The following is a 27,070-nucleotide window of genomic DNA, read 5'->3' as shown; positions in this document are numbered from 1 at the left end:
CTATGGATTGGGAACCTTCCAATCTTTTGGAAGTTACCAGAGAGACTTTTGCAAGCCAGCAGCCTATTCCATCACTGCTATGATCCTGATCTAGGAACACTGAAAATCACTTGTATGTATATGATTCCTTAACCATTCAGTTACTCTCTTCCGTTCTTCTATTAAGAAATCTTTAGTTAGTTTAGTAAGGATTGGCTGACAGCATGATACTTGGATAAGATCTGAGATACATATTGACCTGGAATAAGTGTCTGATCCTTTGGGATTAGTAGAACCTCACATATAGTGAATTGGGTTTTCAGTAACCCCTCACTATATTAGATCTGTTTGTCTGAATGGGAGCCAAGGAATGGAATGCCTTAAGAGGACTGTGTTTGGCTTCTTGTTAACCAGTGTGGTGCTACCGAAGTTTTTCTGATACTGGTTTGGTGAATCTAATTATAGAATAAATCACGAGTTTTTGGAGATTGTCTGCCCTGTTTCATGCAGTCTGCCCTGAATGCCTCATTCTCAGCGTGGTCCATCCCAGGCACACGGTCACACAATACGTGGATTTATCTGTCCATCTAGGTTCTTACCCCTCAGCTCCAATCTCTCTCTCAGGATTTAGCCTCAGTGTCAGACTATACCAAGCTGGGAGGGGTTGCAAGTGCTTTGGAAGATAGGATTAAAATTCAGAATGATCTGGACAAATGATCTGAAGTAAATAGGATGCAATTCAATAAGGACAAATGCCAAGTACTCCACTTAGGAAGGAACAATTAACTGCACACACAAAAAATGGGAAATGACTGCCTGGGAAGGAGTGCTGTGGAAAAGGTTCTGGGGTCATAGTGGATCACAAGCTAAATGAGCCAAAGGGGTAGCAATGGGGGTGGGGGGGAGGAAAGCAAACATTCTGGGATGTATTAGCAGGAGTGTTGTAAGCAAGACACAAGCATTAATTCTTCGAGTCTACTCCATGCTGATAAAGCCTCACCTGGAGTATTGTGTCCAGTTCTAGGCACCATATTTCAGGAAAGATGTGGACAAATTGGAGAAAATCCAGAGAAGATCGACAAAATGATTAAAGTTCTAGAAAACATGACTTATGAGGAAAGATTGAAAAAAATGGGTTTGTATAGTCTGGAGACAAGAAGACAGAGGGGACAAAACAGTTTTCAAGTAAATAAAAGGTTGTTACAAGGAGGAAGGAGAAAAATTCTCCTTGTTAACCTCTGAGAACAGGCCAAGAAACAACGGGCTTAAATTGCAGCAAGGAAGGTTTAGGTTGGACATGAAGGTAGTTAAGCATTGGAATAAATTGCCAGGTGTGGGGTAGGAGGGGGAATTTCCATCACTGGAGGTTTTTAAGAACATGTCAAAAACACCTGTCAGGGATGGTCTAGTTATTACATAGGCCTGCCTTGAGTGCAGGAGACTGGACTAGATGACCTACTGAGGTCCCTTCCACTCCTAGACTGCTATGATTCTAGGATAACAACATAACCCCCTGATGGGCTACTGCCCCTAGCAGCCATCTCCTGTGTGAAACACTGATGAGGGCATACGCTTACTCTACAGGCCCTGCCATATGAACAGCCCTTCCTGAAACATGGATCTTTTGCACATTTGCAAAGTAAAAGTCAAGACCTTAACATGCAATATCATTTCCGCAATAAATATCACCGACTCCAAAGAGCACATTCGTTTTTAGTGAGATGTTTTAAATACACAAATGCTGAGAAAATACTGATGACTGCTGAGAAAGCAGACTACCAAATAAATTGATGTTTCTTGGAAATGACCTAGTACAAAGGGGGGGAGGGAAGGGGGGAGAAAATACACCAACTTCTGCTTCTCTAATTCATAAATCGTGCTGTCATATCAACTTTTGTTTTGTGGTTCTTCAATACTAAATAAATAAGTTATAGATCTCTGTAACTCCTTATCTATACTAGGAACTTTTTTTAAAAATTGGCATTATTTGTAATATAATGAACCCTACTTGAAGCAGGAGAGAGATTTGAATGCTGGATCTTCAGAGCTAAGTGCAGAAAGAACCTGCTTCTGCTTGAGCTAACAGCGTAAGTCCCCTAGATGCTATTAGTAACAAACAAAATAAACCTCTGATGTGCACCAGGCTCTAGGTTCAGATAGCAACTCACAGACTCCCTGGAGTGGGTTACTAGAACATTAGTGATGCTGAACTGAAGTGAGCAGCACTGGGAACACCAACACATCTGGCCGGCCAGCCTGTTGTCCATGCTGTTTTCAGTACCATGACAATTAGACCATGCACACACACTATTGTGTAATGAGGATTTATACCCAGAAAAATAAATTTTAAAAAAGCATTTCATTTATAAATGGTTGATGTTATATAGTTTGATCCCAACTTCTTAGCCTTGAGCAAGTCACTTACCTCCCTGCCTTGCTTTTCCCCTTCTGTACAATGGAGACAGTAATATAGGATTATGTGCATCACTGGGATGGCGGGAAGAATAAACTGTTCCTGTTTATAGCACTGTACGATTAGTGCCATATAAGTGCCACCTATTATTTGTATCATCTCCATCAGTTACACAAGGATACAGCTAATGTTCTAAATATGTGTAACAATGAGGGCAGGCAGTAGCAAAAACATTACAACTACACAAACAGGCAAAAATCACATACACCCCCCCCAATCAGGATAGCACAGGCATAGCACAGGATTGCATGTGATTAATTTAAAGCCCACGGAGGTCAATGAGACTTAAATACATGCTGTTTTGAACAAAGATGGGCTTAAGCATGTGCTTACCTCAACCAGGCCCAAAATAAGCACGGGAGATCCCCAGGATCAACAAATGGGTAAGGACTAATCATACTTAATGGGATACCGACACAGTCAGTGCAGTGTTTTTCAGATAGAGAGCAGCCTTTCATATTAATTATAGCAAAGGGATTCTATATGGATTGCTACTGACCACAGACAAAAAACAAAAACTCCAACTCTCTCCTCCAAGGGAACTAAACACAGCCAGTGCCATTCAGTGTCACCCTACAGACCCTCCCTCTTCTGATTTGCACTGATCCTAAAAACAACTCCTGACTACCCTATGCTTGACAGGCCTAAGATGGTCTGAACTAATAAGTTCTCATACCAGAGATCTTAGCTACCCTTAGAAAAGTATTTCTTAGCAGCCGTTTAATTTTGTTTTAATTACTGATTTTAAACAAAAGAAGAAATTCACTTTCCTGAAACTTTAGTCTTTTAAGAAATGCCAAGGGATGTATAAAGCCCTTAGTTTTTTCAAGTGTCATCCAAGTGTCAATCCAACCAAAGTGAAGAGAGTGCAGATTACTGTACCCGAACACATGAATGTAGGTGTCTCAAATGCAATTACTAAAACCTTTATGTCATCCCCTCCCACTAGTCCAAACACAACTCCAAATTTCTTGATGTAAATGGCGGTTTCCCTACATCTCTCTCCACAGCATCTGCTCAAGCTCCCTTTAGCATATAGCTGGGATGCAAGAGAATGGCTGGCATGCCACTACAGAAAACATGGGAATCCATCAAACGTGTCAGGACGGTACAAAGCCTGTTGCCCCATTCTCAGGATGGTAATATTTATCCTACAGTGTGAAATCGGTCCTATAAAAGTAAAAGTTTAAGAAAACACGTAATGCTGTCCATCAGAGCTGAAATTTTAAATATAGTATTTTAAAAGGATAAAGCCATAAGGCGAGAGAGAGAGACACACACACAAACACAACTGTCATTCTTTTACGTTACTTTTTAACGGTTGGTAAGGTATTACAGTGTTTGAAGTGATGTCTGTTATGTTAGGGTATAGTTACCATTATAAGTGGTGGTGGTATCTCTCTTTGCTCACACACACTCAGTAAGAGTAATTCTCTGCCCCAAAGAAAATTCTTATACACAAAACAGACAAAGGAAGTGTTAATATCCAAAGGAGGAGAATAGCCGGATGAGCCACTGAAGGCAGACAGACCAATTAAGTGACTTCCCCCAAGAACAGGAAATCTATCAAAGAGCCAGACATTGAACCCTCATCTCTCAGTATACTACATTAACCATAAGACCACCTTTTCACATACATTAGTTTCACATATTTATAAAATGTGTCTATTGAGACCTCCATGAGCAGATCCAGCAACATAAAAAACCAAACCCAAAACCCACAGATTAAAATAGGCCTAAATTTGACACAGCATAAACCACAAGTGAAAAAGAAAATATAGTTCCTCAAACCTCAACCAAATCAGAGTCTGCCAGATCAACTGGGGATGCAAGCTCCAGAGTCGAGACTAAACTGAGACTGTTCACCCACAAAACATCCAACTATTGAACTGTCAGTGACGACACCCTGGCTGCAATCACCCTGGCTGTTTGGGTGGAGAAAAAGGACCAAGAGGCAGGACCCATATCCATAACTCAAAACCAACATCTCGATTGTGATTGAGCTCTTTGAGTGTATCTATTTAGCTTAACAAAGAGAAGGTGCAGTGGTGACTTGATTACAATCTGTAAGTATCTACATGGGGAGCAAATATTTAATAATGGTCTCTTCAATGCAGTCTGAAGGTAGACAAATTCAGACTGGAAAGAGGGTGTACATTTTTAACAGTGAGGGTAATTAACCACTCGAACAATTTACCCAGGGTCATGGTGGATTCTGCATCAGTGACAATTTTTAAATCAAGATTGGCTGTTTTCCTAAAAGATCTGCTCTAGGGATTATTTTGGGTAAATTCTATGGCCTGTGTTACATAGGAGGTCAGACAAGATGACCACAATCGTTGTTCCTTCTGGCCTTGGAATCCATTAATCAACTTATGAATTACACCTGGAAAGTCCCTGGAGTACAGGTATAAAATGTGCTTGTGGAGGAGGAAGCTATTTGTATTATTTTTTCTTAACATCATATGCAACTCATTTTACTGTTTGATATTATACTGCCTGACTGCATGGAATTAAATTGAAGGAAGCTGATGGGGAAAACAAACAGGAAAATATTACAAGGTACAACCAGAGAGAATACCACGGTTCCTTGAGAAACAATGGGGGAGTTATTAATTGGGAAATGCTCCAGCCAGCATAGCAAGACTTATTCTTCCCAGATCAGGGCGTAGGAACAAAGGAACACTAAACCACTAAAAACCCTGCAGAGACAAGAAACGGGGGGGGGGGGGGAGGGGGGCGGGAGAAAGTGAGCAAGCAGCAGATGGAGGTGAATTTCTGAGGAATACAGAGGATGCTGCAGGGACTGTCTCTCTCCCAGGACAGGAATAGGGATGACTGGGTTGAGTGGAACATACCCAAAACTTGCAAGGAAAGAATAAAGTGTATGCAAGACCTCATATACAGGCATTTTGTGGTTTTATCCCTTGTCTCTGCTTGCTATGGAGTTGTGGGTGAATAAATATTTTGTTTTGAAGAAGCTGTTTTTGAGTTACTGTAAATCAGTTGGTGGTCACAGGTTCCTGGAGGAAAATGGGTAACAGGTGCCAAACACAACTGGGCTTGTCTTCTTATCATGGTTGGTAAACTAGAAGGCTGCAGCCTGGAGACCCAGTCTAAGAGTGCTAGGTACTCATGATTACACTCAGAGGGTGGTGAAGGTGGCAAAACCTGTCACCAGAGAGGTTCACTCAAGAATGACTAAATGGACACATTGTTCTGTAACCTTGACCTTGTTCCATGCAAGGAAAACTGTTAAGTGACCAAGAAGATGCTTTTCATGTACAAGCTGAAGTTTGAGTGGTCTTCAAGAGTAATCTCATCTAAAGTGCTTCAGTTCTGGTACTGGCATAAATAACTGCAATGGGAGATGTGGATAGAAAAGAAGGCAGGACTGGGGACACAGTCAGCATCAAGGAAGTTTCTTGACCATGAACTTAATGAATTAACTTGGCAACACCTCAACTAATAGGGCACTGCATATTTCCCTGCAATATTTTAAGAGACAAAAAGGGTAAATTGCAAATGGAAATTTTATTAAAGTTTTGCTGAAATATATTGATTTTTTCTGTGATGCTTGGTTGGCTGGGACTCCCTGACACACACACTCCACCCCCAGCTTAAGGCATCCCGAGCCCTCCAGACACCTGTGCCTACCATTACACAGAGAGACCCAGAGGGACCTCCTGCAGGACAGGCACAAACCTTAAGGCTGAAGAGTTGGGCACTTGAGGGTTAAAGTCTCCATCAAACTTCCATCTTTTCAATCAAGCACTGTCATTCCAGAGGACAACTCTGGCCTATCAAGGCATAGCTCCATTCCCCTGAGTCTTCCCGACATGTGATCCCACATAACTTCCCATAGGGATCGTAAGTTAAAATACCATCAGGGTCAACTCCTCCCTTCATCTTTTGGCATTTACCATTCAAGTAAGAATGGGAGTTGTACCCGTGGATACTCCCAGAATCTGTTGGCCAAAACATCAAGCCTCAGGGCAAATCCTCAGCTGCTGTGAATTGACATTGCTCTAATTGGAGCTAGGCCATTTTATACCAGCTGAGGATCTTGACCTCAAGTTCAAAATTCAGTCTCAAACCTCAACATTGTAACACTTAGTCTAGTTCTATAGGCCAGCTCCTAGCTAGAAAAATATATTACTAAACTGGATTCAAAACTAATACACTAGTTACACTCCACAGTAGGGATTTTAAGTTGCGGCGTGACAGTGGATATTCTGAAAAGCAGATACTGACTGAGAAGCACACATAAGTTATTTTACCAGTTATTGAATACTGTGAGGGCAAGTTGTTCTTGAATGAAATAGCGTAACAATGTGTCAAGTTAACTAGATCAAAGGAAGCAGACAGGTGCACATTCAGAGGGACAAAAATGTAATGTTAGTCAATCATAATTCTGCCAACGTCATCTGGTGACTGAAGAATAGCAGCCTGGACTCAATATTTTTCTATGCACATATCTGAGCTGACCAGACACACACTGAAATCATTCTACACTGTGAACATAATGAAGCATGCTAATTTTATATAAACCGTTACTAACTGGTTCGCACGTCAGTGAATTGGGATTGCATTTTTCTAGCTGAAACCAGCCCCTCCAGTTCCTGGCCAGCATGTTTATGAACCACCATTAGGTTTCCCAGGCATTAGACAGGCAGAATTTTAGGCACGCTAAAGAGAGGACAACTCATGCAGAAGCTGGAAGAGAGGGTACCAGCTGCACTAGACTAGCATGTCATCTCGAAAGCAAGCACAACACTACAGAGTGGCATTTGAATCAGCTCCAAAGTAGAGGCAACTCCTGATGTCCTGGATGAAGTGGGGGAAGGAGTTGTGGGAATATTTGTCTGAAATAGTACGGCAGAAAAATAATGGGGAGAAATATGGAAAGATACTCAGGGCTACTGACTGTTTGCAATCTGTAATAGAGAGGTATCAAGAAAAGGAGTACTTGTGGCACCTTAGAGACTAACCAATTTATTTGAGCATAAGCTTTCGTGAGCTACAGCTCACTTCATTGGATGCATACTGTGGAAACTGCAGAAGACATTATATATACAGAGACCATGAAACAATACCTCCTCCCACCCCACTCTCCTGCTGGTAATAGCTTATCTAAAGTGATCACTCTCCTTACAATGTGTATGATAATCAAGGTGGGCCATTTCCAGCACAAATCCAGGTTTTCTCACCCTCCGCCCCCCCCCCCCCCCCACACACACACAAACTCACTCTCCTGCTGATAATAGCTCATCCAAAGTGACCACTCTCTTTACAATGTGTATGATAATCAAGGTGGGCCATTTCCAGCACAAATCCAGGTTTTCTCACCCACCCCCGCCACAAACTCACTCTCCTGCTGGCAATAGCTCATCCAAACTGACCACTCTCCTTACAATGTGTATGATAATCAAGGTGGGCCATTTCCAGCATAAATCCAAGTTTAACCAGAACGTCTGGGGGGGAGGGGGTAGGAAAAAACAAGGGGAAATAGGCTACCTTGCATAATGACTTAGCAAGAGAGTGAGTTTGTGTGTGGGGGGGGGGGTGAGAAAACCTGGATTTGTGCTGGAAATGGCCCACCTTGATTATCATGCACATTGTAAAGAGAGTGGTCACTTTGGATGGGCTATTACCAGCAGGAGAGTGAGTTTGTATGTGGGGGGGCGGAGGGTGAGAAAACCTGGATTTGTGCTGGAAATGGCCCAACTTGATTATCATACACATTGTAAGGAGAGTGATCTCCACCATACTTCATTTACCTCTGCTGGAAGGGGTGAAGGGCTGAGCTGACCCAAGTGGGATTTGATCACTATATCATCTGTGACTCCCTAATGCTAAAGAGAGGCTGATAGTACCCACATAACATACCTCAAACCTGAACAGCAGACAATACTTGTGATGCCAGACTTGGGCTTCACTTAAGCAGGGACAGTCAATTGACCAGAACTATGCCAGACTGTTCAGTGGTTTGGCATGCCCATGACAGACCAGGTTAAGGTCACTCAATTCATTTTATTTGTCACCTCAACCAGTTTTCAGCTAAGGCCTCAGAGGTAAAAATCTACTAAATTATTAGCCTAATTTGACACTTCCACCCCTTTCCAACATTACATTCTGTCCAGCCTGCTTTTACTGAGATTTATAAGCAGAGATAAATTACACAGATTCTCTGTGTGGTATGCAGAGATTGTCTTTAAGCCTCGTGTTACTGCCTATGAATCTACCTATTAAAATATTAAATTTCAAAATTACCTCCAATCCATGAGTCATATCTGAGTTTAGATTATATTTCATATCACTGTAATGCAACAAGAGAGACAGACCTGTGTTACTGAAAAGAACGACTCCTTGGCCAACTCCCTGATTTCTCCTACTCCAAGTCTGTCTTTTGCTTGAGCAGCAGCTTTAAGGGGTGATTTAAGATAATTAAATTACAATGATCAATTACAACTTGCAGAGTCCAGACACAACAACAAAAAACAATCCTTTACAAAACAGCCCATTTCTATACAAAAAACAAACTGAGGACATGCTCCTTCATGTCCAGGGCTTGCTGGCTATGACAATATTCCATTTACATTTTTAATGTAACTCATTTGGTGGCAAAGACTCCAGGAATTGTATAAAAACACAATAAAACAGTAGATAGAAAATGCAAGTCAGGTAACATTTACAAACAAGCATTTACCAAGAAAAAAAACAACCTGAAACAAGGTGCAAGCCAAACCCTACGGCAGGGGAAATAGATGCAGAAATACTTAATGCAGCTCACTGCAGTTATTGGCACAAGGATAAAAACAGGAAAAAAGTAGCCAACCAACAACAACTTTAACTCTTCACTGAAAGGTTTAAACCTTAGACGATCATGGCTGACATATCAATACATGTAAATTACCTTTTTCTTTCACCATGGCAAATGAGTCCTCTTTGTAGCAGAGACAGCAAGGATTAACTGAAGTAATTTACATTCGCACACTTTCCTTCCAGCAATGTTTGGCTGGGATAGGGGGAAAAAAAAAAAAAAAGGTGGGGGCGGGCCCGCAGGAGACAGCTTATTCCAGAGGCGTCTTTTCCTTGGTCAGATTTTCCACAAAATCTGATACAGTCTGATTGCTTGTCACTGTCTCTTCTTCCTGTGCCTCCTATCTCCTCACTCTCTCCCGCTCTGTCCCTTTTCCTGTTACTAGTGCCAGTTCATTCTGTGCGTGTGGACTCTGCCCCTTGTGCTGAAACAACCTGCGGCAGCTGCTGCGTAACAAACGCAAAATTCCACCGTCCCTAATCTCTAGTCACTGACACCACCTTCCATTTCTCCTTGCCAAGCAGCATAGCACTGGCAACATAGTTATCCCCCAAGTGACAGAGAACAGATTGCAAGTGAGGAGCACTGAGGAATGCCTGGGGAACTATTTAAATTGCAAAATTGATATTCACTAGCTTATTTTTCATTTGAACCAAACTGAGCCTGAATGGAACCTCAGATGAATATAGGACAAGTGCTGATTATTTGTATTATTTTAGTGTCTAGGAGCCCTAGTCATGGACTAGGACCCCATTGTGCTAGGTACGGTATAAACAGATTAAAAAGTCATAAAAAGCTTAAAATCTATATATAAGAACAGAGACAACAGATGGATGCCGACAGACAGGGAAGTACAAAGAAACAATAAAACAATATTGGTTAGCATGACAGGCATGGTCTCAGCATACCAACAGTTTAACTGTTGGCAAGTTTTTTTGTAGGCATCACAGCAAAGGAAGTTTTAAGGATAGTTTTGAAAGAGGATAATGCGTTCGTTTTCTGAATTTTGGAGACCTCCTCCCAAGGGTGTGAGGAAGCACAAAGGTGACTGGAAATTTAACAAGTGGACAATGGCAGCAGAGCTGACTTTCTTTGATGGAGCGCTGTTTACCCACTTCTGTTTTCATTTTAAAACAGACATAAATGTTAATTAAACAGACATAAATGTCAATATCCAGAAAGCAAACAGGCTCTGTGACGTTCTCCTAATGTCTTTCCACCACAGCACACAATGAAATAGTCAAATGAGACTGTGCACATTGGCCATCTCTCTGAAGGATGCTGTTAAAAAAAAAATAGTCAAACATTAAAAAAACCCAGAGTGTTTTCTCTAGACGGCAACTAGGTTTGGGAGCAAAGGTCAAAATGTTCACTAAGTGAAATTTCTTGGCATGGTTCTGAGTCACTCATCTGCTTTGGAGGTACAATATGTATAAGCTCCAAATCCTCTTATTATTCCCTTCTTTAAAAAAATTTAAAAAAGATAATGAGTGCTCAAAAAACTGAAAAGATTGATGTCTTGAACAATGAGGCTACCTGTAAATTTCTCCAAAACACACACACACACACACACCTCTGTCCATTCAATATAGCACTACTGAGTCCTGACACGCAACTGGTCTGGTTTTTATGATGTCATAAAATAATAAAGCACTTACAGTGTTGCCAAGCCTTTCACAATTTCATAGAAATTCTCATGATTTGTTGTTTTCCACTGAAGCCCCAGCTTCTGGAGTCATGTTATTAGGTGAGATGCTTAGACTTTATTAAAAAAAAAAAAGTAGCAAGTTTCCAGCCCGTGAGATTTTGGAGAAAAGCTTGAAAATGTCGGCTACTTTGTGTTTGTACAGCACCTAGCATAATGGGGCTCCATTCTTGGCTGGCCCTTAATCATATTTATTGCATAAGGCCTAAAAATAATAATAAAACAATGCCTAGTGGCTCAAAAACCAGAAGACAAATATAAAATATACTTTTTAAAAACCCACATTTTAAGCCAATCTCACTTTTTTTCCAGGGGACGGGGGGAAGAGACCATGATTTGTGAACCCTTGTGATTGGCAATACTGTACTTATATCTATTTTCCTTCTCCAAAGGGCTTTATTCATAATGCTTTGCACTTATCTACAAATCACTTTATAAATATTAAATAATCCTTACCATGCCCCTTTTGGGCAGGTAAATTTTATCATCCATGTTTTACAACTGGGGAAAAGGGAGGGGGAAAAGAAAAAAAAAAAGAGGAAGAAACGGCTGAGAAGTTAAGCAATTTGTCCAAGCTCAAAGAGGAAGTCAATGGATGACCTGGGTTCAAAACTCAGGTATTCCTGGTTCCCAGTAACAAACTCAATTAAACCACACTTCTGGCTTCGCAGAGCTGAAATTGGATTGTATCTCAGGCCACCATAAGGCAATTCCTTCCCAAAGCCTTAACTTCAGGAGAAAAAAAGTTAATGTGCATAATCCATCTGCAGGCGCCCTTCCGACGGAACGGCAGATAGATGATTCATCTTGGAGAAACAGAACATAGAGCCCGTGATAGATTTTATTTACTGCAAATATTTCGAAGTGTTTTGTATATATACCACCCGGAACAGAAAGAAATTAAAGAAGCCAGCCTCTCTCAGCTCTGATGTGGTATTTCTTATTCAACTAAGTCTTTATTTAAATAAAAAAACATGTAGGGAAATGCATGGGGAAAAAATGCCTATTGCCTAATGCATCTAGGCTGGGCTTCTATTGTTAGCTCCCGCATGTGCGGCAGGGACACAGCCCAAGCAGTCTGGCATTCTTGCTTCTATGAGTCAGTGTTACTAATAATAGCATTGGCTTCTCACTTGGTGGAGATGGGATAAAACCCTTGAGCCCCTACATATTGTGCACCATGTCACATTTCTGACACATCAGAGCAATTAGGGCTGCAATTCAACCTAGCTTTGTTCTTTACAAAATATTGTGGGGTTTTTTGTTTGTTTCTTTAAACAGCTAGTCAGAGATGGTCTTGAAAGCAGGGGTGGTGAAACAATTTTTACAGTGGGGGTGCTGAGAGCCATTGAACCAAACTGTTAACCCTGTATATAATGCAAACCACTTCAAGCACCCGCAGTTCCAGCACCTATGCTTGAAAGTGACATGTCTGACCTTCATTCATAAATACTAGCTCTGCTATGCTATATAATGCCAGAAGGCACTACACACATGGCTACGATTAACCCTTTGCTGTGATCTTTAGACACTCTCTGAAGGTTTGCACCAACAATTATCATTCATTTTCCACTTTAGCAGCTGCTGACATGTCAGCTAACTGCTGGTATCTGGACTTTTTGTTCTCTGAGTCCACTACCCCCATTTTTCACATGTGCTAGAGATTAGCACTGCTGTATTTCATCTCACCCATGGCTGTAAGGAAGGATTCCCCCCCTCACATCAGCCAGCCAGAGAAAACTGCAATGTTAGCCTTTAACATGCACGTAAAAATAGCTTTAAAACATACACTGTAGTAAATTACACTGGAGAGATCAGGAGCCAAGTAATTTACTCCTGAGTGAAAGAATATAATATCAGTTGCTGGTATTGTGAATTAAGTCAAATGCATTACACTTTTATGCCTGAGTGGTTTTTGTTTTTAATCTCATTGTTTCAATTTTTAGGCTACAATGGGACCCCTGCGAACCTTTCAGAATCTATTTAAATACTTCACCAACTGGAGAACAAGGACGAGTAACTAGCAACTCTGGAAACACAAACACACACAGAAACATTCAGACAAAAATGTGATATTTAAATTACTATTGGCCCTTAAAAAAGATACTTGTTGGCAGGAATCTAGACTGTTCGAATCCACTAATATACAAAGGACCATGCATGGACACAAAATAGTACATTCAAAAAGAAAAAAATAAATTGGTTAACCAGGATCTTAGATTGTTATTCTCCCTTGAAGAGTTGGCTTTCAAAGCCTTTATCTTGAGCTCATTCCCTACAGATGAGGCAATGGTTTATAAATAAATACCAGTGCATGATTTTTCTATGATTTCCTGCAAAACTGACTTGTAGCACTTGTCCAGTGAATGATGAGCCGCTAATCAGAAACTGGGGGGGGGGTTGTGGGATGGGGCAGGACGGGACGGGGGGGACAGGAGGGAAGAGACTATTTTGTTAAATAACATCCAAAAAAACCCACCCTAATTGAACATGCATCTCCATTTGGTTCAAAGCCAAGCAGACACAGTTTTGACAACAAACCCTGCTGCAGGCATCCACAACTGAACCATTATATGGCATAAGTCAATTAAGAGCCGATACTTCTATAAGCTCTTGTCTTTGGCAAATGCCTCCTTTCTCCAAACACAAAATCCACCATGCACTTAGATGGAAGGTGACCCACTGTGCTATTGTCCTGGCTTAACTGTGCCTGCCAAGAGGAAAAACAATAAGGTCAGTGGGGGTATCATGAAACTGCTCCACAGTACTTGTAATAGTCCAGTGCCCTTAGAAGACAGCACATCAGTCTCTAGTTTCAACATTCTAGGGCTTTGCTAACCAGCATTTCCTGGCTCCAGTTCCTCATGAGCACATCCCACACTGCCAGTTTACTCCTATCTAACCACATCTGCAACATGGCCAAGCAACACATCTTCTGTCCTCTGATACAAGCGCAATCCGGAGTGCTCACCACAGGCACAGATGCTGGCACAATGGGAGTAGGTCCACTGACTTGAATAGAGTCATTGTTGACTTCAGTGGACTTTCTCCAAACTTACACCAGTGTAATGCAGAGCAGAATTTGGCCTTTTGCCTGATGGGAAGCCGCTGTCTGACTATTTGATTAGCTGGCCCGTCACTTCTCAGGAAAGGCACAATTTATTTACTCCACAGCAGAATAGATTGATGCAAACTTTGCATCAATCAGTAAATTGTCAGGGAACAGAGCCAATTTCTTCAGTCTTCCTCGTGCTTGCAAGTTCACAGGAGCCATGGTTTATATATCCTATTACAGCATTAACCCTTACTTAGTAAATACCTCAAAAAGACAGTTTTGCAATCTAGATAGATCCTTAAGGTCATCTAGCCTATTGCCCTATCAGGTTATGACTGATCCTTATTATATATTTGGATTGAGCTGACAAATTTTCATTGTTCTAAGTGATGGGGTTGCGGAATACCCACAAATGGCGGGATTTGACTCATCCTGCAGATGTGCCTCTGACACACTCTCTCGCCATAACCAATATCTTCATCCCAAAATAAACAACCCATCCCACACGCCTCTTTATTTAAAAAAAATAATTCACAAGTGATTTTAATACATCATTGTGGCTGATAAGCAACCACCACCACCAACTAACCATGTGTAATGCAATAACATCTAGAGACTCCAAATGAGATCAGGGCCCTTTAGGCTAGAAGCTGTAAACGTGCATACTCAACACAATACCTCCCCCAAAGACCTAACAGTCTGAATAGACAAGACAAAGGGTGAAAGGGGAAACAGAGGCTCAGAGAAGTGAAGTGACTTGCTCAAGGTCACACAGCATGTCAGTAGCGGAGCCAGGACTAGGACCCATACCTCCTGTCTTCCAGTCCAGTCCAGTCCTCTATCCACTAGGCCACACTATCTCTCTTAATAGAGAAACGTGGGCTTCCTGCAGAAAGTGCAACTTGGCCACAGTGCACATATATATCCCAGTCAAAACAAGTCTTTGATAAGGTCAGTTAAGTTTGAGCATATCACACACATACACACACACGCACGCACACTTTGTCCATGAAAAGCAATGTGACCCAGTCTTACTGAAAGGTGACAATAGTATTTCAAGTGTTTAACAGGGCAAGTTTAGTCCTATTTTAAGGACAAATCAGAACCCTGCCTTTAACTCCCTATGGAACCATGAATGGCTCCATCCAGAATATCAGTAACGTAAAAGTCAAAATTCTTCCAAGAACACTGTAGTTTAAAAAAAAAAAGCAACCGTCAAAATCCATGAAATTCACAATAAAGGTTAAATATATGGGGAAACTCAATCATTTGAAAATTACAGAAATTCAGAATTAAGGAAGCCAGATTACCTTAGTTTTGCCACCCCTTCCCTCCTCCTTCCCCTGCCCTCCCCCACTCCGCTCACCTTACAGGCTCTGGGAGACAGCTGGGATTCCTGCTCCCACTCCAGGAAACTTTAGGATGCTTTGAGCATCAACTCTCCTGTCTTCCTTCTCTCCCAGAAGTAGGAGGAGGCTTGTTTGGCCCAGACTAGCTAAACAGGACCATCAGGTACCTGAAAAGACCAGCTAACTCTTTAGAAGAGTCAGGGGGTTGAGAACCACATTTAGGCTCTTCTGGACCTGCCGCTCCTACTAAGGCCCTTATAAGCAGAAGCAGAAGGGGTGGCTGCCAGGGGCACCGAGAGAGCCTACTAAGGCTTGTGGAGATGGAGGTGCTCCAATGAACCTATTTATACTAGTAGGAGGTGGGGTGAGACTCACTGAGTCTCAAGATCTGCTGCCTCCCTTTCACCTGTTCGCCCTGCAATCTCTTCACCATACCAGCCAAACAGTCTCATCAGAGGATTTTCTCTCTCCACATCTTAATACAGCTCTGCATTTAGGTTAAAAAACCCTAGGATATCTGAACCTTTTTTGGCCAGCCCAGTGATCTCTCTCTCATGCTAGAGACTGGGGTGTGATTGATAGTCCTGGTATATTACCCTCTAAGGAGAAGAGACTCCCTCTTGTCATTTAGAAGAAACCCTATTTGATTAGGGAAAGGCATCCAGTTCCATCCAGTTCTCCTTGCTAAAAGGAGAGGAGATGTGATGTGGATGGAAAACAGAAGGGGGTACACAGGGCTCTGATGGGGACACAATGAACCTGGGCAGATGAAGAAGAGCAGGAGCAAAATGAATCTCAATTAGAAAGATTTAGCGAGAGCATCCTAATTTCAGATGGAATCCTGAAATTTTAATGAGATATCTTAAAGGATCTGGCAACTTCCACAGTCCTTAGTAATACAAGGAGACATCTGAGGAACAAAGAAAGGTAACTTGCCACATTTAAGGACATGCTTCACTTAGTAATAATGTACTTAATTCTACCTGCCAGACTAACTATATTAGTCACAAATATTCACATGGGATATTACTGCAAACCCTCATCTTTAAACATGAGCTGTAACAGCCACAGACATTTACAATAAAACTCCTCTCTTGGGCTGTGGGGAAGAGGATGCTGAAGGGAGTTAATTCGTCAAAAATAAAACAAGTTCCTGGTATGAACTGAAATGAAGGTGAACTATCCAGGCCCTTCCAACAGCTTTTGTTTGGGACCCAGGGAAAGGAATCAAAACTGATAAAGAAGCCAATTCTAAGGCAGCTGGTTCTTCCCTAATAAATATAACATTTAAATAAGACAACTACATTTGTCTCCAAAAATGAAATAGATTTAATGGTAATTTGAGCTTTGTTTCTATATGTGTTTTTTAAAAGTTGTCAATAGATTGTCCTTAGAACTTACTACACTAGTTTGGTCAAACATCATGGGCAAAATTCATACCTACTGCAAATCCACTGATGCCAATGGTTTAACTAGGCTGAATTTGGCCCCTCATCTACGCCTTCAGATGGCTTGAACAAAAACCCAGGTCTGCAATACCCCAAGTTCTGTAGTACTCAAAATCTAGATATGGATCCAAATGACCACATCACCAGATATGATTGAGTTGAATGGAGTGTCTTGAAATGCAGAGACCTAAGGGATGAAAGGTGCAGCAGTCAAGAAGAGACAGAATTAAGCACTGGCAAGAGAAAAGGATGAAAGGGTGGATTTTCATGGTGTAGATGCAACTGGGACAGTTCTTCTACCTAGGTACTTATATGGCTCACTTCACCAAAGTATCTGGGTACCTGACAATCTGTTGATGTTATTTTCATAACACTACCCATGAGGTAGGGGAGTATTATCCCCATTTCACAAATGGGGAATGGAAATACAGTGTAGATTGAGTGACTTAGCCAACGTCATCGCAGAAGCCTGTAGCAGAGCTGGAACTGAATCCAAGTCTTGAGTCCCTGTCCAGTGGCCTGGCCACCAGATCATCCTAGGCAAGATTTGAGTATTGACACAGAAAGATCAGAGGCAGCACTTGTTATTTATACAACACTGTAGATGTACATGGTGCCATACAATGGATAAGCTGAACAAAGACCCTGCTCACAAAAGCTCAGAATGAACACATGAGAAGGTGCAATATAGTAGGAGAATGCAGAGCAGAGTAGGGTGTAGTATTAATGCCTGGAAACAGAAAGTCTGGCCCCTGATCCCCTCTCCCTCCACTCCCAAAGATCAGGAGGCAGCAAGGCCGGTGGGGAAAAGATGACCCTTGCTCCCCTCTTCTCTGTCTTTAAGGACAGAAAGCAGTAGGAGGCTGCTTTCTCCAGGTCCCTTCTTCCCCTGACTCTACACTGTAGCTGGCCAAAGGACAGATAGGCAACTCCCATCCTGTACTTCTCCCATCTAGGACTGTTGATACTTCATCTACTAAAAGATAAGGCTGACCACCAGGAACTCTTCAGCCAGACACCAGTTTCTCCCTGATTCTACATCAGATCCTCCTGCTTAGTGAGCTTCACTTCCCCCGCCAGCAAGGAGGTAGAGCTCGGGGGGGGGGGGGGGGGGGGGGGGTTGAGCACATCCAAGCCAGGGAGGTCACGGGGATGGAGCTCTCCCTTTGCTTTTAGCAGAGAAGGGGGAAGCTACACCTAACTCTGCTCCCTCTTATTTTAACCCATGCCCAGGAAGGTCTGATGGGGGAAGTGAGGGACAGTGGAGGGGAAGTTGCATTCAGAAGCAAAACAAAAGCACAAGTCCCTGAAAATGGTAGGGGGTGGCACTTTAGATTCTTTCCAGCCTGTGCTGCCTGCACTCATCAGCATTATGGAGTTAAAGCACAAGCAGGATCTTCACTTACATCCACCACAATAATATTCATGCCACCCACATATTTATAGCTGCAAAGGAGGTAAAAATACAACTTGAATTATTTCTCTCTAGTCAAAGCCAATTTGGCTAATCTTGCTCATCAGCATCTAGTAATAGAAGGAACAGCCATGCTGCTGCTCTCAGTTATTGGATAAAACAGCCAATAAAGAATTTAGGTGGCGACGTGGAGGAGAACCCCACAGCGGTGAAACCAGTTGCTAGAAACCATGCAGTGCTAATGTGGATTAAAGTTAAATCATCAAAGTGTTACTAAACAAATTAGTCTGAATTGAACCCTTACATAAGTGACAACCAATGCAAATGCAGGAAGCCAGGAGGGTTAAAGAGAGGTGAAAGGTGTGGATACAAAAATGCAATGTAACCAGTGTTGAAATTGTATCAAAATATACTGCACCTAATAGAAAATGAAGAATTGGTTCCAGGTAACAGCCACAGGAGCTCTAAATGTTTGTTACACAACCATTTTATTCCTAATACGTCAGTGCACCTTTAAAGAAGTCTCACTGAAGAGGTTTTTAGATCCAGGATTACACTAACATACCCTTGGAGTCAGATCCTCACTTTGCATTCAGACAACATGCAAGCCTGTTTTGAAACTGAGTGTGTTCTCACAAGACCCGGGCCAGATTTTTCCCCAGCGTAATACTGCTGAAGTCAACTGAGTAACACCAAAGAAGACCTCTGCCCTCTGATTCAATCCTGCTGTGACTGAACAAAAGTGTTCTTAAAAAAATTAATCAGGGCTGCAGTTTAAAAAACCCTCTCAGGAAAAATGATGAAATAAACAAATACATTTTTGAATCACAGTCACCTTTGAAATCTAAATAGCAACAGTGTTAAACTTTCAACTATTATGAAGCTAGAAAGGGAGAACACTTTCTACCAATAAGTATTGCTTGTGTGCAAGTCCTGGCTTCCTAAAAGCTGAGGGCAATATTGAGGCATTCTGGTTAGGGGTAGGGGGCTGTTTTAATTAGAAAATGCAGAATCCTAAGTGTTAGTATAGGGCTTCACCATGCATGGCCCTTCATTCTGAAGCACTATTCTGAGCATGCAACAGAACTGTAAGAGACCCAGCAATCAGTTTCCAGAGATGCCGAGAGGTAGGGGGAGGAGACCAAGAAAGAGAAAAGTTGGGGTGCGTTGTACATCTTCTTTCCAGGGAGTGAGAGTAACCTCTGTGGCATGCTCAGCCTAGGTCTGCACCAGGTACAAGAGTCTTGGGAGTCTTCACAAAAATACTGCATATCAATCTAGGAAAAATAGGGAAGGGTATTGTATCCACTTAAACATTAGAGAGGAATTGTAGGGTGAAAGAATACAACTCCCTAAACTGGAATTGGGTTAGGTCACCAGGCCTAACCCCGCACAACTCTTGCTAAAAGAGCTACAGGATCTGAAATAGCTACAAGTAAGCAGGTCCTCAGTTTTACTTCTGATCTAAAAGTCTCCAGCAGCACTGCACCCCATAGCATCACTTCTTCAATGCAGACACGGAGGGAAGGCGCCACCTACTGAATGAACAAAACTTTACTTATGCAAACTAGATACCATTACCTTGGGTTTGAACAGAGACTGGGAGTGGCTGGGTCATTACACATATTGAATCTGTTTCCCCATGTTAAGTATCCTCACACCTTCTTGTCAACTGTTTAAATGGGCCATCTTGATTATCACTACAAAAGTTTTTTTCTCCTGCTGATAATAGCTCATCTTAATTAATAAGCCTCTTACTCCACCTTTTCATGTTTTCTGTATATGTATGTAAGCAGAGTCAGGATGAGCTCTACCCTGACATCTGGTGGCGAGTAGTCGTGGGTTGTGGAAAAGAACTTCAGGGGCTGATCTCATTTGCATAGGCATACCCACCCCGCCTAGATGGTCACTTTGGCTGCTGTAGGAACCCTAGTTTCTCGGTTATTGGGGCAGGAAGAATAAACTGTTGTTATCCTGATTATGTGAATCAAGGACAGTGGAACTGTACTTGACCTTTTGTTATGATGGAGGGACTCGCCATCAACGAAGCAGCACTCACTAGGGTTCCAAAACCCAGTGAATTGAGAAAGGCTGGGGACAGGTATTAATAACTGGTGGTATGGGCCCCTGGTGAGGGCCCTACATACCAATTGTACCTTCTCCTCTCTCCACTGTGGAATATCAGACCTAGTTTTGATTCCATTAGGAGTCTAGTTACAGGCTGCTGAGCTGAATTCACTTTGGGCCAATGATGCACCAGCACTGAGGCTCCCCTACTATAAGCTGAAATCACTAAAGAACTAAAATTACTAAGAGCTGAAATCACTGAGCGCTGTGTTAAGTAGTGGGGAGGGGCCCTGAAGATATATGGTGGAGCAGTTTGCAGGGCAGCTGGAGCGGCTCACGGGACAGCTGGCGGAGCGGAGCAGCATGGCTGGCAGAGCAGAGCTATATGTAGGATGGCTGGCGGAGCGGAGTGGATCCCCACGGAGAGGTGGGGCAGTCGGCTTCAGACGAAGTAAGGTGCCCCTTAACTCCCCCATTTCCACCCAGCCTGGAGGTAAAACTCCGCAGATAAACTTTTGAACTCTGGGGCTGCACTGACCAGGGACAGAGACTTTTGGGTTGTTGGGCTTTTGGGACTTTGGGTGACTTTTGCGTTGCTGGACTCAATAACCAAAGGGAAAGGACATGGCCCAATTTGCTTGGGGTGGGTTTTTGCTCAGGGGTTGTGTTATGAATCCTGTTGGTGGTGTTTCCCCAACATAATGCCACATTGTTTCTCTGTTATTAAAAGGCTTTTGCTACACTCAGACTCTGTGCTTGCGAGAGGGGAAGTATTGGCTCTTAGAGGTGCCCAGGGGGTGGGCGGGGTGGCATATTTGTCCCAGGTCACTGGGTGGGGGCTCGAGCCAGTTTTGCATTGTGTTATTGGAATGGAACCCCTAGATACTGAACCCGGCCCTTGTTGCTGCCAACTCTGACGGGCAGAAGGGTTATATATATTCTTATTATATGTTCCATTCTATGCATCCGATGAAGTGAGCTGTAGCCCACGAAAGCTTATGCTTAAATAAATTGGTTAGTCTCTAAGGTGCCACAAGTACTACTGTTCTTTTTGCGGATACAGACTAACACGGCTGCTTCTCTGAAACCTTACTTTGCTGGGATAGAAGACAGGAACAGACCAGGCTCAGCCCTGCTTAGCTTTCTGAGACCTGACAAGAACATGCACCTATCTGATGAGAAGCTCCAATAGTCTATACACCTCTAGACCAAGGCTGAGCAGCCAGAACAAAACACTCCAATGGAGGCTCTTCAGCATTTCTTCTGTGCCTTCCTCCCTCCTTTCTGATCACTGCAGCAGCTGCTATCAGAGGCTACGGCCTTCCAGGGGATTTTTGAGCTTCTCTCAGACACAAGCCTGGGAGTAAAGGAACACAAAAACAATGCCATCATCTGTCTGCCAAGTCTCTGCCAGGGACTAATAACAAGGAGATCATACCCTTCATTTTGCTTGCTATGGCACAGCAAGAAAATCTATTTGTGGGGAAAACAAATAAAGGTAGGCACAGATTCAAATCAGCTAGTGGTCTAAAAATTGGATTTTCTGTTCTGACTAAGGGAGGCCAGTTCTTCTCGAGGATAGTCCCTTATACTCCACCAAACCTCGCACCATGATTACCCTTTCCGATCTCCTCAGCCTCCCACGGAACAGATCCTCACTGATCCCTTCATTTTACTCTAATCCTCTCTTGGATCCCTCCAATCCCTACCCGCTGCTACTCTTCTCCCCCAACCCCACAATTGTCATTTGCCTCATTGACCCACTTGCTGTTCCTGTCCTTTGTAAGCTTCTCCTCACCACTCCAATCCTCTCAGTAGCTCCCTACTATGCTATTTTCAGCCTCTTGGGATTCCTCACTTCTGATCCTCTTGTAGCTTCCTTCTGTCTCCCAGTCTGTCCACCTCATCCAAACCAGGCACTGACACTAGCATGCACATTTTCAAACTAAAACTATTCTGCATGAGTATAGCAAGTCCCTAAGACTGCCTGGGCCAAATTGTCCAAGCAGCCTCAACTCACTTCCAGTTTCTTCCCAGGGCTGTCACCTGTGTGAGGATAGAATCTGCATGTCCATGACCCCTTTGCATCTGAGCTGCACTCAACCTGCATGCACAAAAGACGCTTGACCAAGAAAGTGTGATCACAGCTGTGCACAAGTGACAGCGAGCACAGCAGAGCACATACAAGTGATTGTGCATGTCTCAGAGTCTGATCTGATGGATTCCCACAGTAGTCCCAGGCCCCTTTCAGCTTTAGGCTTCTGCTGCCTTGTTGCCACCCCCTCGGGGCTCCTGCTGGCCCTGAACCACATTGCCACACAGATTCCTTTCTCACGTTGTTTTACATCTTGCCCTTATTTCACAAGCTCCCCAGGATCACACCAGTTAGATCCTGGCTTTCCAGATCCTCATTAAGAAAAGGAGTACTTTTGGCACCTTAGAGACTAACCAATTTATTTGAGCATGGTTAGTCTCTAAGGTGCCACAAGTACTCCTTTTCTTTTTGCGAATACAGACTAACACGGCTGTTACTCTGAAACAGATCCTCATTCTCTCTCTTTAGATTCCAGAATCTGCCACAGATTTTCTCATGCTTGCCACATGCTTATCTCCCCATACCTCACAACTCTGTGTGTTTCGCCACATTACACCTGATACCAGAGCAAAGCCTTGAAAAGCCAACTGAGCTTGAACTGGTGAGGTCAGTAGGAAAATAACTGCTTGTTTTCAGTAAAGGCTCCATCCTCTACAACAGCATCATTCTTGGGAAGCTAACCATGCGGACTGTGTTAAATGAGGAGGAGTTACAACAAGGAAATTATGGTGGGACTGGACAAGCCATGAGCCAAGGTGCCATTAGCCTAACAGAAGAGAGGAACAGTGCTATGAAAGTGATAGGGGAAAAAAAGTAGACTTTTGCAACATTCATGTGAAGCTTTAATGAACTCCTAGTAACGTAAGAGACTGTGAAACTTAGAAGACAGGACAATGACTGACTGCATTTGGTACTAAGACTGCAGTGCCTGCACTGTATCCCAGGCTCTCATTACCCAAACAGGTTCTATAGGAAAACTAAGTCCATATTTGCGGATTTTAATAAAGCAAAATGAAAAGCGTTTCCTGAGGATTGAAGTCTCCAGGCCTGTCCCAGTACGATACAACTACAGAACAGAGTAGCAGCCGTGTTAGTCTGTATTCGCAAAAAGAAAAGCAGGACTTGTGGCACCTTAGAGACTAACAGATGTATTTGAGCATAAGCTTTCGTGGGCTACAGCCCACTTCATCGGATGCACTTTCTTTTTGCAACTACAGAACAAGAGCACATTTCACATTGCTCCACCCAGATTTCCTAAACCCGTCAGGTGAAGAGAAAGTAGTTGAGTCTCCAAGACCTTAGAATGTCAAGAACAATATCTATGATTCAGAGGCAGTCAACCAAAACAGACACTTCCACTAGGAAATTGCCCAAGACCTTCCACCTCATTTCACACACAGGCCATTTGATAGCCAACAGGCAGAAACAGCTTTTGGTCACTACCAACATGGGCTTGATTTCGGCTGGTCATTTAGAGGAGAAAAGCACCAAATTCTATTACTGATCTCCTGATCCATCCAGTCCTCCCCATACCAGGTGACCACATCCCACCAAAACACCAACAGAATGGGAATGACCAAGCCACAAAGCAGGAAACCTGTTTCTGACACTAGTTCTGGTTCACTAATTTCTGTTTCCACGTTTTTCCTTGTTTACCAGGCATGATTGTAACACAGTCCTTGAGTTATAATCAGTCGGCCTCTTTGTTTGGGTTAAGTCTTTCTTTCTCTCCATTTCATACCCTTTCCCACCCACATTTGATTATATTATAGATTATTGATTATTATAGATTGTGATATCTTATGAATTGTCACATACTTTTTCCAATGGAACTCACTATTAGAGTAAATGTATATGCTCAATTATCATAACCAATCCAGTTTGCCATCTAATCCACAATATGCAAATAGGAGCCTACATGGTATTGTCCTGTTATCTAATCTATTCCATCAAAAGTGTGTTTTCTAATTATCTCCCTAGGTTAACTCAAGACTTCATCAGGAGGAGAGTGAAAGCATGTCAAGAGTTAACTTGCAACTTGTATGAGACTTTAGCACCTTTTCCTGAACAAACATTTCTGCCTTTGTCCTTCTAAATGTCTGAGAAACAAACCCTTTCCTGATTAATTTTATTCCATTGGTGTGAATGGCCTGTGCAATATTTCACATAAGTCAAAATATCTTGGACAGGGCAATTTCTAATCCAAGTTGTAAAGTCAAGCAGTAGCATAGACACAAAGTGACTCCCAGCCAAACAGTTAAACTGTTAAATCTTGTAGCACTGAACTGGAGGCATTGTAATCCCGAAGCAGGCACACGGGCTAAGAACAGGCCTCGTGCCCTTTCTGCCTTTTAAGTCACTTGCAGCTTTAAGAGTCATGACAGAAAGTATTGCACAGTTTCTAAAATCCATTTCATCATCTCTGTTCTAACTGGCCAAGTTGCTGATCTCAATTACACCACTGTAACTTAACTAACCTCAAGGAACCTGATCCTTTACCGCGCACTGCATCTCACATGGTCACTTACACTAGTGCAAAGTGGGTGTGAAATGGTACCACAGCAAAATGGTTGCACTTTGCACTCCCTTTGCAATGGTGTAAATGACTGTGCAAGGTATAAAGCAGCAGAGGATCAGAACGAATGGATTTATGCAGGATCTACTCTGTGCAACAGATCTCAGCATCTGGCCCATTGTTCTTGGGCTTCCTAACATTGGGGATTTCAGCCGTCCGGGGCCAGTCCCCTGGAATAACTGCACCAACGCTAATTCCACATGTAGTGCTACTCGTCACAAGTGAAACTGCAATAAACTGCAGTGGTGCAAAGGTGACTGACAGCAGCTTTTCCTGTCTAGGTTAGGGGTCCACACCGGTCTAGCTACTCTGTTGCTGGACACTAATCGCTGAAACTTGGGCAAATCCCCAGTGAGACAGGGCCTGCTCGATTACCTATACATGCTTAGTTGCTTGTCTGCTACGTGCTTACTTGCTTGTCTGCGCTTTCCAAGACAATGGAGTAATTTGGCAAAGCGCTATCCTTGCAGTTTCTACAAAGATCCATCACGTAATCCATTAAAACGTTTATTTGATTAACTTCCTGTTATAAATTCTGACTTAAAAAGAAACTTGATTGCTTTAAAAAGCAGCCTCCAGAAATAACCATCATGCACTATTGGCAGGGCAGAGGCTAACTACTCTTTACAGCTCTTATCCAGCTCACACATTTTGCCTCGTTCTTTAACTAAGACATACATCTTCATTAAAAAGTAAGTATTAAAAAACAGCAGTTACGCAGAATGCAATGACTATCGAGAAGGACACATAGGTTTCTGCCAACCTTACTTTTCCATGGAAGGTTAATTAGAGGCACAGTTAAATGGCATAAAACTATGCACCTTTGCAGAACAGAGTATTACTTAGCACAGATGAAATACATTTTAAAGTAAGCTCTTTCCCTGCCTTGCAAAGTTAAAAGCCTTGCCACCACAAACAGCCACTTAGCATATACATTTCCCAACATCACAAGAGAATGACCAGCACACAACAAACTTCCTGATCCAATAAGGATGGGCACAATTCTTTCTGATCCAAATATATGTTGGGAAAAGCAGAATATCAGATACAAGACCCTCCCTGCTAATCACAGAGAAGAGTTTTGCCCCAAGTTTTTTAGCTTGTTGCAGGTTAAGGTTAGGGAATTCAACAGGCTTGGGATTCCCAACAAACTTCTTTTCTAAAGTTTCATGGTTGGGGTCACCAGGGTCAAACCCCTCCCCAGCTCCAAACACGCACTGCCATACCCAGTCTTTTGCACAGAGGTTTATTTCTTTAACAGAGGTTATCAAACAAACAGAAAACAGTCTTAACTCAGTTCTTAGCACAGTGATCCCCAAACTGTGTGGCACGCTCCCTAGGAGGGTACAGAGGAACTTCAGGAGTAGAGGATGCAGTAGGGCTCGGGCCAGTCCCAATGGTGGTGGTGTGTGAGTGTAAGAGTGAGTCTGTGTGTGTGTGTGTGTGTGTGTGGGGAGGGAGCGTCACCCAACCCCATTCTGCACCAAACTCCACTCTGCCCCATCCCCACCTGAAGCTGCAGTTCTGCTCTGGCCGCTGGCCCCCGCTCCTGGCCATGACTCCGCTCCCAGCCTAGGTGGGCATGGACACATTCTATTACTAGTAAGGGGGTGGGGACACAAGAGGAAAAGGTTGGGGACCACTGCCTTAGCCTTAGCTTCAGGACCACCCCTCTCAGGGGTTTCTAGCACTCCAGCTCCTGGCAGCTTCCCAGCCCCACTCAGCTCTGTTCCCTTCCTGGATCAGCAGCCACAAGGCTGCTTCCCTGTGCCCCTTGCTCCAGGGACCTACTACAGTTTGTTCTACTCCAGCATGACTTTCCCTCCGTTGGGCTCAGCCTGTCTCAGTCCTCCCTTCCCCAGCTGCCTACTAGCAGCCCTTTACAGGCCCAGGTGTAGGCCAGCCCTCTTTAATGAGCTGGATTGCGCTCACCTGTTCTGGTCTAGGGGCACTGGGCTTAGTCTATCCACAGGACCAGCTACCCTGTGACAGATGGTAACAAATTAGCTGAGCATCTTCCTATTGAAAGCCAGAACTATTATTACTGAGGAAATATTTGAAAAGTCAACTGATGATAAAAATTCCAT

At 43.0% G+C, this 27,070-nt stretch overlaps 1 protein-coding gene across 14 annotated transcripts in view; it reads right to left on the bottom strand.

The window, feature by feature from the left end:
• Window positions 1–27,070, bottom strand: part of ABLIM1 (actin binding LIM protein 1) — a 314,726-nt gene that overhangs the window by 195,625 nt on the left and 92,031 nt on the right. For 6 of the 14 annotated variants that reach the window (XM_073354293.1, XM_073354281.1, XM_073354287.1 and 3 more), the window contains exon 1: window positions 9,369–9,725. The exons of 2 other annotated variants lie outside the window; for them this stretch is intronic. In XM_073354293.1, the coding sequence (XP_073210394.1) occupies window positions 9,369–9,384 (16 nt within the window). In that variant the 5' untranslated portion in view covers window positions 9,385–9,725. Of the gene's footprint in view, window positions 1–8,796; window positions 8,817–9,368; window positions 9,729–27,070 lie in introns of those variants that run through there. 6 more of the 14 variants (XM_073354280.1, XM_073354285.1, XR_012160071.1 and 3 more) reach the window with 5 other exon arrangements.

This window comes from Lepidochelys kempii, chromosome 7 (genome assembly GCF_965140265.1).
Source record: "Lepidochelys kempii isolate rLepKem1 chromosome 7, rLepKem1.hap2, whole genome shotgun sequence".
Classification (NCBI taxonomy): domain Eukaryota; kingdom Metazoa; phylum Chordata; order Testudines; family Cheloniidae; genus Lepidochelys; species Lepidochelys kempii.
Note: the sequence above shows the minus strand (reverse complement) of the source record. Positions and strands in the feature narration are given on the sequence as shown.